The sequence below is a fragment of the Panthera pardus genome, unplaced genomic scaffold (genome assembly GCF_024362965.1).
Source record: "Panthera pardus isolate Hobbes unplaced genomic scaffold, ASM2436296v1 HiC_scaffold_6, whole genome shotgun sequence".
Lineage (NCBI taxonomy): Eukaryota > Metazoa > Chordata > Mammalia > Carnivora > Felidae > Panthera > Panthera pardus.
The window spans coordinates 103,530,648-103,543,521 of NW_026526991.1; the positions used below are offsets into that span (position 1 = coordinate 103,530,648).

At 42.3% G+C, this 12,874-nt stretch overlaps 1 protein-coding gene across 7 annotated transcripts in view; it reads left to right on the plus strand.

The window, feature by feature from the left end:
- The window catches only part of LOC109276224 (maestro heat-like repeat-containing protein family member 1), a 115,945-nt gene that overhangs the window by 10,122 nt on the left and 92,949 nt on the right, over nt 1-12,874 (plus strand). For all 7 annotated transcript variants that reach the window (XM_053895037.1, XM_053895043.1, XM_053895036.1 and 4 more), the window contains exon 2: nt 11,375-11,419. In XM_053895037.1, the coding sequence (XP_053751012.1) occupies nt 11,407-11,419 (13 nt within the window). In that variant the 5' untranslated portion in view covers nt 11,375-11,406. The remainder of the gene's footprint in view (nt 1-11,374; nt 11,420-12,874) is intronic.

The following is a 12,874-nucleotide window of genomic DNA, read 5'->3' on the forward strand; positions in this document are numbered from 1 at the left end:
CCAAAGCAGGCTCCAGGCTCTGAGCTATCAGCACAGACCCCAACATGGGGCTCAAACCTATGAACTGTGAGATCATGACCTGAACAGAAGTTGGAGACTTAACCAATTGAGCCACCCAGGCACTGCTTTATTTTTATTTTTTTTAACTTTATTCATTTTGAGAGAGAGAGAGCGCATGCACGCAAGTGGGGGAGGGTAGAGAGAGAGGGAGAAAGAGAATCTCAAGCTGGCTCCACACTGTTAGCCCAGAGCCTGATGTGGGTCTTGAACTCACAAACGGTGAGATCACACCTGAGCTGAAATTGATGCTTAACCGACTGAGCCACCCAGGTGCCCTGGAGCCTCCGGAAGGAATGTGGCCCAGCTGACACCTTGATTTTAGCCCAGTGAGACTGATTTTGGACCTCTGACCTCGCACTGTAAGATAACCACTTTGTGTTGTTTGAAGTCCCACATCTGCGGTGATTTGCTAGAGCAGAGGTATATCGGCACTCAGTGTTTATGGAACAATTCGGAGCCTTTTTCTTTGCTTCTGTGTCCAGTCTTGATTTTGTTTCTGCCATACTGTTCTGAGTGGAGGGGGCAGGGTGTTCAGGAGGTGAGAACAGTTATGAGAGAGTTGCCCTAAAATGGACATGAGCACCTGCTGCATAGAGTAGATGGGCCTCGGATGGGGTAGAGTGTGCCAGAGAGCGGGAGATGAGATTATTAGGTGGAAGCAGAGGAATTTGGCCCTCCACTGATAAGAGACCACTCGGATTGGAGTGTTTAGGCGGTTCATTGGAAGTTTGGAGGGGGGTGTTGGCTGGACTGGGATGCAATGAGCAGGGGGAGAAAAGACTCAGCCTCTCTCACTCCACCTGGTGGGAGGGCGAACCTGGCATGCTGTTGACTGTTATTCCAGAACAGCGTCACACAGTTCTGCGAATCAAAGGGACACTGTTCATGAAGGTTGGCGGATCTGGGAGTCACGGCCACCTCATCTGTCTGAGACACTCTGGCTCTCCAGATTGCCCAGCATGCCCCACCCCGTCAGTCGTCTCTGAACTAATGCAGGCCTCCCTGATGACATTCTGAGGTGGCGCTGTCAGCCTGGCCAGCACTTCACTACACTCTGCACGGGCATGGGTTTTGTTGGAGGGGGACCATATTCAAAGGGCACCAAAGCACACTATTTGGGATCTTGAGAGGTATGCACTTGTCCTCTCCACCTCTCTCTCTGGCCCTGGTGGCACACTCCATGCTGAGAACGCGGGCGGGCTTACACTGTCTCTCCACCTCTGGAGCTTTGATGAGACTTCTGTCCCTCAGACCCAGGATGCCTCCAGACCCCTGGACAAGGAATTTTCCATTCTCTTTACTACTTCTACCTAGTCTAGGAGAGTTCAAACCCAGCCTCCTTCAGGAAGCTTTCCCTGGTAGCTCCACCTGAATTCTACTTATTTTCTACAGTGCATGTTTTCAGCGCCCAGTGATTGTTGGTTGACTATTTCATCCTGTATTATAGGGTCATCTAATTATTCTGAAAAGGCAGGTACAGATGGACGCCTTGTGTTCCAGTGAGATGACTTAGGAATTGGTGACTCAATTGTTCCCTTCCTGAGGACAGGGAACAATTTTCTTCATTCGTGCTACGTCTCACCAAGTATATTGTAAACCACTTGAGGGCAGGTACAGTTTTATGTGGAGACAATGTTTATGATCCCATTCCAAAGTTGTTCAGTAAACTCTTCAAGGGTAGGATGATTGGACCGGAACTAAGTAAGAGATGAGGAGGCCTTCTTTGGAAGCCCAGAAGAGATCATTTGTTCATTGAAAAAGGCATTTCCTTTCTAGTGGGGTGAATCCCTAAATTTAGGGCAAATCTATCAGGCAGCTCTAATCATTCACACTATAAAAAGTTGGGCCTCTCATCCTTGTCCCTTTTTTTCTTTCGTGTGTGTGTGTGTGTGTGTGTGTGTACTCTCCTTTCAATATTTCAACAAACATTAGATATTTACTGAGTACCTTGTGTGGTAAACATTAAGGACTCAAAGATGAGTAAGAGGTGATGTTTCTCTGCAGGTGGCTATCTTAGCTGCTCTGAGTCTTTACCTATCTGGGTACACATCACTCACCAACTTCTGTCTCCAGTCTCAAGCTCCTTCACCAAGTCGATTTCTCATGTTAGGTGTTAGACAATTTTCCACATGTCAAAATGCAGGCAATAAGACTATGGCCCCAAGAGGAGCAAGGTAATGATTCTCCTTGCCGAAAGCCACCCTCCCCTGCCATGACTTCACGTGGCTTGTTGAAGCTGTGGGAAGGGGTGAAGGGTGGGGGATCCTAACTGGTGTTTGTAGTTTGGCAGAAAGCAGAGACACCCAGAGCACTAGACACAACACTAGACACTAGACACTAGACCAGTGGGAAGTTGAATTAAAATCAAGAGAAACTAATGGTCAAATTCAGTCTTTCTATGTACAAGAACAAAACACATGTTTTATTTATTAATTTTTAAAAATGTTTTATTATTTATTTTTGAGAGTGAGAGAGAGCACGAGCGGGGGAGGGGCAGAGAGAGAGAGGGAGACACAGAATCTGAAGCAGCTACAGGCTCTGAGCTGTCAGCACAGAGCCTGACGCTGGGCTCGAACTCACAAACTGTGAGATCATGACCTGAGCTGAAGTTGGACACTTAACTGACTGAGCCACCCAGGCGCCCCAAAAAACATGTTTTAAAACAATGGAGGAAAAAATTACTGATTGCCTACTAAAATGAATGAAAACAGCAGGAATAGCAACAACAATGACAACAGGACAGAGTGGAAAACAAATACAGTATAATTTAGAGTTTACAGTTCAGTGTGAGGGACAGACCCATTCTAAGGATATGCCCTCCTTTGGAAGCACTGACCTGGCTTTTGCACCCTAGCTTGCATGGACATGGGAACAGTGTGGGAGTGGACGAAGGTGTCCCACCAACACCTCAATCCAATTCTATTCTCCATCCTCCCCTTTTCCAGCTTACTCCTCCTCCAAATTTTTTTTTTTTTTTTTTTTTTTTTTTGCAAGGTTGGATGGTGTCTGTGGTTAGGACAATGCCTCATGTTGTCAGGAGAGGGCAGCAGATCATTTCCCCCTTCACCCAGGTGATCACTCCAGAGCTTTCTTGGATTCCATTCAGTTTTCAGATGGTTACTGACTGCCCACTATGTGCTGGGCACTGGGGATGCAAAGCTGACTAAGATATGGGACTCTGCTCTGGAGAAGCCAATGGAAACACATAAAGTGCCAGATATGGCGTGAGGTGCTAAGGCAAAAGGCTGCTTGGAGGACTGCAGTGTCTCAAGGAAGGATGGGGAGACATTACAAAGCACCCCCTAGAGGAGATGCTTGAACTAGGTCTTGAAAGATGATGGGCACCTGGGTGGTTCAGTCAGTTAAGCAGCCTACTCTTGATTTTGGCTCAGGTCATGATCTCATGGTTTGTGGGTTCGAGCCCCACGTCTAACTCTCTGGGATTCTCTGTCCCTCTCTCTCTGCCTCTCCCCCACTAATGCACACTCTCTCTCTCTAAAATAATAAATAAATAAGTAAATAAATAAATAAACAAATAAATGAAAGAACGAAGTCATATGTATGTGTCCATATACAGCCAAGAAGGGCATCCCAGGCAGGGAAGCCAGGGTGAGCATAACACTGACTATGGGCAAAAGGTGCTGGGGAGGGAGCAGGAGAAGAGCCTCTGGAAGCTGAGGGATCATGTAGTGCTATCCTTGGCTGCCATGCTAAGAGCCTGAACTAGAGCCATGAAGGAAATGGAAAGCCATCGTAGGGGTTTAATCAGGAGAATAACACACTCAGATTTGCACTTTAAAAAATTCACTGTTTTAGGGGTGCCTGGGTGGCTCAGTTCGGTAAGTGACCAACTCTTGATTTCAGCTCAGGTCATGATCTCGTGGTTCATGAGATTGAGCCCCTGTCAGGTGCTGTGCTGACAGTGTGGAGGCTGCTTGGGGTTCTTGCTATCCCGCTTTCTACTGTCCCTCCCCTGCTTATGTGTGTATGTGCATACTCTTTCTCTTAAGATAAATAAAAATTAATAAAAAATAAATAATTAAAAAGTTCACTCTTCCAGGTCTGTAGAGGAGGGATACTGTAGGGTTGTAGGAAGGGCAGACCTGAAGACTGATTTACCTGGAACAGGCAGGGGTGCGAGATGATGGTGCTCTAAACAAAGATGGAAGCAGTGGGGTGGGGAAGGAGAGTTGGACATGAGGTTTGGTCTCTGATTAGATGGAGTGGGTTGGGGGCAGATGTCTCCCAGGTTTCTGGCTTCAGTGGCAGGGGTGAGTGCTGGTGGCAGCTGATGAGATGAACAGAAGGGAGGAGGAGAGATCTGGTGAGAAAGATGGCATGTTGTTGACAAGTATGGGGCATCATGTCCTACTCTACATTTCATTCCTGCCATACTCCTCCAATCTAGACCCTTAGTATTTCTCACTGGCAGAGGCTTCCTGTTAGGTCTCACCATGTTTAGTTTCTCTCACTGTTGGAATAACTTATGACTTCTTTTATTTATTTATTTATTTATTTATTTATTTATTTATTTCCATCCTTCCTTCCTTATTTATTATTTTAGAGAGAGAGAGAGAGAGAGAGTGCATTAGTGGGGGAAAGGAAGAGAGAGAGGGACAGAGAATCCCACAGAGCTAGATGTGGGACTTGAACCCACAAACCATGAGATCATGACCTGAGCCAAAATCAAGACTAGGCAGCTTAACAGACTGAGCCACCTAGGTGCCCCAAAAGAGAGAATCTTTTTTTTTTAATTTTTAAAAAATGTTTACTTATTTTTGAAAGAGAGAGAGAGAGAGACAGAGTGTGAGTGGGGAGGGACAGAAAGAGAGAGGGAGACACAGAATCTGAAGCAGGCTCCAGACTCTGAGCTGTAAGCACAGAGCCCAATGCAGGGTTCGGACCCACATAACCGTGAGATCATGACCTGAGCCAAAATTGGACGTTTAACTGATTGAGCCACTCAAGTGCCCCAACCAAGAGAGAGAATCTTAAGTAGGTTCTATGCTCATCATGGAGCCTGATGCGGGGCTCTATCCTATGACCTTGGGATCATGACCTGAGCCAAAATCAAGAATCAGACACCCAACCGACTGAGCCACCCAGGTGCCCCACGACTTCTTTCACTTAATAAATGTTTATGGGTAGCCCATTACATTCAGGCACTATGATAAGTTCCTTCCCCCACAGAGCTTATGGCCTAGTTCCGGGGGATAGGGTGAAGGAAGAGATAGATACCTTAAGCTGATAGTTGCAATACAGTATGAAAAATGCTCTCATAAATGAGAACATTCCAGGGGCTGGGGGGTGCACATTATCTGGATGACAGCAGTGTGGGCCAGGTACCCAGGCAGAGTTTTTAGAGCAATGACATCAGGGCTCAACTGGATGAGTAGAGACTTACCCAATGAGGGAGCAGGTGGCAGTGGGGGTGGGACTGGAGAGAAAGTGTTTAAACAAGACTGGAAATAAAAAGGGGGGGGGGTATGTGTGGTGCCTGACCCTAAGGTGTGCAGCACAGGAGAAAACAAGCAGCCTCCACTTGAGAGCATGCAGGAAAAATCATGTTCTCAGGTTTCCATTTGAGGATATGGACACCTGGGTGGCCCGTATCCTGGCTCAGTCAGTTAAGCGACCGACTCTTGATTTCAGCTCAGGTCATGATCTCATGACCCCTTGTCAGGCTCCACGCTGTCAGTGTGGAATCCCTGCTTGGGGCGCTCTCTCTCTCTCTCTCTCTCTCTCTCTCTCTCTCTCTCTCTCTCTCTCTCTCAAAATACACTTAAAAAAAAAGAGTTGAGGAGAGAAGGAAGTTTTTGTAATACAGAGGCTTTTCCAAAGGCATTGGAGAGAAGTTGGAAGGGGTGGAGGCAGAGGGGTAGTTGGAGGGAAGAAGCACAGAGCAAATAGGGCAACTCATTTATTTGTTCATTTTATTTAATAAGTTGGTACTGAGGACCAGGTTCTAGGCCAGAAATACAGTAGCGATCAAGATGAGCAAGTTTCCCAATCTCATGGAACTTACATTTTTGTGGGAGAAGACATATAATAAATAAGATAATTTCAGATAGTACAAAGTGCTATGAAGAATGGAAAATGGAAATGTAATTGAGACTGACTAGGGGAGCTTTAATAGGTTGGGGGACCAGGGAAAACCTCTCTGAGGAGGTGGCATTGACATGTGAGCTGAGTAGGAGGTGAGCATCCCTTCTAGGGAGAGGAGACAGTAAGAGCAAAGGCAAAGAGGATGTGGGAGAGTAAGACGTTTGGAGGGGCTTGTATCCTTGGGGGGTAAGCAAGGATAACAGTGGTGTGGGCCTGATGGGGTTTAGCCGTCACAAGCTTAGGCAGAGAATTAGTTGCTCCGGTTCTTCAGTGGGCAGATGGACCCTCAGGCCTAGAGGGATTGTACTTCTGAAGGAGCTTTCTTAGTCTTTGATGAATGACACTAGTTTTCTGGAAGGAGTTGGAGTTGGTCTGTATCTGGATTGGTCACTTGGGTTCTGGAAGAGGCTCCAGACTCTAGGCTAGGAGTTGGCAAACTATGGTTCAAGGGCCAAGTCCTATGTTATTAGAGCACAACTCAGCTCCTTCATCTACACGTTGTTGTCATTGGTTGTGTTAGTGAGTTGAGTAGTTGCAACAGAGACCACATGGCCTGCAAAACCTGAGACACTTACTATCTGACCGTTTTATGGAAAAAAGTTTGCTAAGCTTTGCTCTAGGCTGTGGCTGGAAGTTTTCTCCGAGGCAGTTCAGTGCTGGTCTGGGTGCTGTACTCTGGAGCGCGGTCTCCAAAAGCTTCAAGTGCATCTTAGGTGCTATAAATCTGTTAGCCATTAAGCTTGTTCACATGCATGTAGGAGTGTGCTGTGAGCCTGGAGATGTAGTTCAGGCTTGAACTGGTCTTCCACGAGTGGTCTGTGGGCTCTGCCACTTGCTGCAAGACACATTGTTCCAAGTCACAGTTCTGTGCGTGTCATGCCCTGCTCAGTAACATTAAACAATTCTCTGTTGCTGCCTAATAAAATTCAGATCCCTTAACCTAACTCCACATAATGGCTCTATTGTACCGTTCCAGCCTTAGTTTCCAACTCTACCTAGACACTTAAATCCTCCCGCCAATCTTGACTACTCACCACTTCCCACTTTGGTGACTGAATCATTTTGGGACCATTTATCACATTCAGCTTTCTATTCTTGGTTGTTTGGGTTCTTGTCTCATGGGCTCTATCAGTTTTTAAACTATGTGAGGGCGAGTACCACATCTCTGTTTGTTTATTTATTTTTCCAGTGCTCATCAGTGATAATTTTTTCATAAATACCCTTTATCAGAAAGCTTTTTCTTTTCCTAATTTACTGAGAGTTTTTTTTTATTTTCTATTTTTTTATTTTAATTTTTTAAAAAATTTACATCCAAATTAGCATATGGTGCAACAATGATTTCAGGAGTAGATTCCTTAGTGCCCCTTACCCATTTAGCCCATCCCCCCTCTCACAACCCCTCCCGTAACCCTCAGTTTGTTCTCCATGAGTCTCTTCTGTTTTGTCCCCCTCCCTGTTTTTACATTATTTTTGTTTCCCTTCCCTTATGGTCATCTGTTTTGTGTCTTAAAGTCCTCATATGAGTGAAGTCATATGATTTTTGTCTTTCTCTGACTGACTAATTTCACTTAGCACAATACCCTCTAGTTCCATCCAGGTAGTTGCAAATGGCAAGATTTCATTCTTTTTGATTGCTGAGTAATACTCCATTGTGTGTGTGTGTGTGTGTGTGTGTGTGTGTATACACATACCACATCTTCTTTATCCATTCATCCATCGATGAACATTTGGGCTCTTTCCATACTTTGGCTATTGTTGATAGTGCTGCTATAAACATGGGGGTGTATGTGTCCCTTGGAAACAGCACACCTGTATCCCTTGGATAAATGCCTAGTAGTGCAATTGCTGGGTCACAGGGTGGTTCTATTTTTAGTTTTTTGAGGAACCTCCATACTGTTTTCCAGAGTGGCTGCACCAGCTTGCATTCCCATCTCTGTTCATTTTTATGTGCCCAGTAGAGCTGCCTTTTAGGAGAGAGTTAGGTTGTGTATTTGTTACAGTTACTTAGCACTGTTTCTTGAATGCATTTGGCACTCAAAAGTATTCATCTAGTGTTCAACCAAAGGGCTACTGTGTTTTTTTAAAGTAATCTCTCTGCCAAACATGGGGCTCAAACTCACCACCCCTAGATCAAGAGTCGCATGCTCTATTGACTGAACCAGCCAGGAGCCCTAAGGGTCTACTGTATTAGTATTTATTAGTATCTACTGTATTAGTATTTATTTGTATCCTTACACCTAATACTGGACACATAATAAATTAATGAAAATAATGACTAAATGAATGATTGCAAGTATTTCTGCAAGGTGAGAGGAAAGCAATAATTTATTAGTAGTGATAGGGAGGCATTTGGGATTGTTGCCTCTGCTGTTGTAGGATAGGTTTGGGACTCTGAAGGTTGGCATTTCCTAATTCTAAATTTGAAACTTCAGTAAATTACTACTAGGTGGATAAAGTCATATGAACCATGGGTCTTTGTCTAAGTAATGTACTTTTAGGTGTGATTAATTAATTGAAAGGGAATATAAAAGTGAAAAACAATGTTTAGAGGTTATCTTCAGCCATGGTGATAAGCCCTCTAGATAATTACTTATTACTACAAAGTCATGAAGTAGATTTTTAGAAAAACTTTCTATTGTGGAAAATTCTAATCATACAGAAGTCAAGAAAATAGTGTAGTCAGCCTTCCTGTACCCATCACTAAATGTACTGTTTATTAGCTCATAGCCATTCTTGTTTCACATATACTCCCACCCATTTCTTCCCCTCGCTTATTATTTTAAAGCAAATCCCAGACATTATATAATTTCATCCATAAATATTCAGTATGTATCTGTAAAAGATAAGGTCTCTTTAAAAAAACATAAGCACAATACCATTGTCACACCAATCATCCCACACAATTATTCTTCAATATCATCAAATATTCTGCTATCTCCAAATTTACAGTTTCATATATCTTTTTTACAATGTGTTTGTTTGAACCTGGATCCAAATAAAGTCCCACTTCATGATTGTTTGATTTGTCTCTTAGCTTTTTTGAACTTTGATTTCCCCTTTCATCTCTTTTTTTCTCCCTTGTGATTTATTTGTTGAAGAAAAAGGACTGTTTTTCCCATATTTTGGATTTTGCTAATTATAGCCTCATGATGTTGTTTTACATGTCCCTCTGTTCTTTGTATTTACTATAAATTAGTTTGTTCTGGTGGCTTGATCAGACTCTGGTTAGAGATGTGGGGGGCAACAGAGATAATCATATCTGGATGTCTTTTTTTTTTTTTTTTTTTTTTTAGTATGTTAGGAGCTATTGATCAATTATGAATTGAAAAATGTTGGCATAGGGTGCCTGGGCAGCTCAGTCGGTTAAACATCCAACTTCAGCTCAGGTCATGATTGTGAGTTCCAGCCCCGTGTCAGGCTCTGTGCTGACAGCTCAGAGCCTGGAACCTGCTTTGTATTCTGTGTCTCCCTTTCTCTCTGCCCCTCCCCCACTCACACTCTGTCTCTCTCTCTCTCCCTCTCTCAAAAAATAAATAAACATTAAAAAAGTTTTTTTTAAATGTTGGCATTATTATATCATTGCTTCTCCCTTTATTAGTTGGTATACTTCTGGAAAGAGATACTGCTCTTTATAAACTGTTTTTGCTACCCAGTGCTACAATTTATTTAGAAAAGCCTGAATAATTGCTTGATTTTTATTACCATTTTTCAAAATAATTTTTTTTATTATGCCCTTCAAAGGTGGCCACTTTTTTCCCCCTTTAAGAATCATTATGAACTCAGGAATTTAAATGTGTTTGATGTATTTTAATACATTGCAATTATTAACTTTGTTAATATGCAAAATGTCTCATCTTTGGTCAGAAGGAGTTATTTTTATTTTCTTCTTGATTTCTAGTGACTAATGATGTTGAGTGCTTTTTTTTACGTGCTTATTGGTCACTAATATATCTTCTTTGGAGAAACGTGTATTCAGATCCTTTGCCCATTTTTAAATTGAGTTATATGTATTTATTATTGAGTTGTAAGAGTTCTTCAGGATACAAGTCACATATATCTATATGATTTGTAAATGTGTTCTCCCATTCTATGGATCGTCTTTTCACTTTCTTAATGTGTCTTTTGAAGTGCCAAAGTTTTTAATTTGTCATTTTGTTTTCTCCTTGTGCTTTTGCTTTTTGCCTAATACAAGACCACAGAAATTGACTCCTATGTTTTCTCCTAAGTTTTTGTTCTAACATTTAGGTTAGATGTGACCTATTTGAGCTAGTTTTTGTGTATGGTGTGAGGTAGGGGCCCAAATTATTTTTCCTCTGAGGTTATCCAATTGTCCCAGCACCATTTGTTGAAAAGATGATTTCTTTCCCATTGAATTTTGGTACTTTTGTAGAAAATCACTTGACTATAAATGTAAGAGTTTATTTCTGGACTTTCAGTCCATTTCCATTAACCTGTATGTCTATATTTATGCCAGTACTACACTGTCTTGATTATCTTTGTAGTAAGTTTTGAAATCAAGAAGTATAAGTCTTCCAACCCTTCTTATTTATTTATTTATTTATTTATTTATTTAAATGTTTATTTATTTATTTTGTGAGAGTGAGCATGAGCAGGGGGAGGGGCAAAAAGAGAGGACAGAGAGAATCCCACGCAGGCTTTGTGCTGTTAGTGCAGAGCCCAATGTGGGGTTACCATGAACTGTGAGATCATGACCTAAGCCAAAATCAAAAGTTGGATACTAACCAACTGAGCCACCCAGGCGCCCCAACCTTTCTTTTTAGGATTGTTTTGGGATTCGTTGCATTTCCATATGAACTTTATGATTAGCTTGCCAGTTTTCACAAAAAAGACAGCAGGGATTTTGATAGAGATTATGTTGAATTTGTAGACAATTAGGGGAGAATATTCATCTCAATTATGTTTAGTCTTCTGATCCATGAACATGGGATGTCTTTCTATTTGTTTAAGTCTTCTTTAATTTCTTTCAGCAATGTTTTATAATTTTCATTGTACAAGTCTTACACTTCTTTTGTTCAGTTTATTCCTAAGTATTTTATTCTTTTTTATCTTATTGTGAATGGATTAATTTTCTTAATTTCATTTTCAGATTGTCCATTGCTACTGTATAGAAATACAGTTGGTTTTTGTATATTGATTTTGTGAACTTGCCAAACTGGCTTATTAATTCTAGCTTTTTTTTTTTTTTTAGTGGATTTCCTAGGATTTTCAATATACAAGATCATGTCATTTGTGGGTAAGACTGTTTTACTTCTTCCTTTCCATTTACCCTATTCAAGTCTGAACCTGGAGTGCTTCTCCTTGGCCCCTCCTCTCACCTTTCCTTTTTATTTTTTTTTAAGTTTACTTATTTATTTTGCATGCATGTGCAAAATAAGTTTATTTATTTTCCATGCCTGTGCATGCACAGGCAGGGGAGGCACAGAGAGAGAGAGAGAGAGAGAGAGAGAGAGAGAGGGAGGGGGAGAGAGAGAGAATCCCAAGCAGGCTCCATGCTGTCAATGCAGAGCCTGACACAAGGCTCGATCTCATGAACCTTGAGATCATGATCTGAGCCAAAATTAAGAGTGGGGACACTTAACCAACCGAGCCACCCAGGTGCTCCTTCCTCTTGCCTTTTCTTTCTGTCTCTTTTTTTAAAAATAAAAAAATGTTTATTTATTTTTGAGAGAGATAAAGAGTGCGAATGGGGGAGAGGCAGAGAGAGAGGGAGACACAGAATCCAAAGCAGGCTCCAGGCTCTGAGTTGTCAGCACAGAGCCCAACATGGGGCTTGAACCCACGGACTGTGAGATCATGACTTGAGCCGAATTCAGAAACTCAACCAACTGAACCAGCCAGGCACCCCTCCTGTTGCCTTTTTTTTTTTTTTTAATTTTTTTTTTTACGTTTTTATTTATTTTTGAGATAAGGAGAGACAGAGCATGAACAGGGGAGGGTCAGAGAGAGGGAGACACAGAATCTGAAACAGGCTCCAGGCTCTGAGCTGTCAGCACAGAGCCCGATGTGGGGCTCAAACTCACAGACCGTGAGATCATGACCTGAGCCGAAGTCAGCCACCCAACCGACTGAGCCACCCAGGCGCCACTCCTGTTGCCTTTTCTAATCAACTGCCTAGTTCTGCCTATTTTAACCTCCAAAGTATCTTTGTAATCTGTTCTTTTCTCTTCATCTCCACTGCTACTACCTTAGATCAAGTGACTATTATTTCTCACTCCTCCTCAAATCCACCTTCCACATTACCCAAAGGGTGATTTCTCTAAATCACAGATCCTCTGATATGTGAACCCTTCAAAGATTCCCCATTGCCATAGCATGGCAAACAAAGTTTTTCCTCCTCAGTTTCATTTTGTACACTTCCACCAAATATTGAACTCATTAATGCACTTAAGATATCAATTTTAACAGCTACATGACACTTACATCATTTGGAGATATTGTACATTTTTGATGGGTTCTGTGTGTACTTCCCTTTACCTATCATGTTGTCTCATGCCTCAGGGCTTTTTGTGTATCTTGTTCCTTCTCCCTCCATATTATCCCCTCTACTCTGTTTCATCCTGAGAAACCACACTCACCAGCCCATTCTTTCTGAAAGCTTCTCTAACTCTTACAGAATTAATTATGTGCTCATCTCTATTTTTTTCAGAACATTGTACATGCCTATAATATTGCACGTATTGTCCGATAA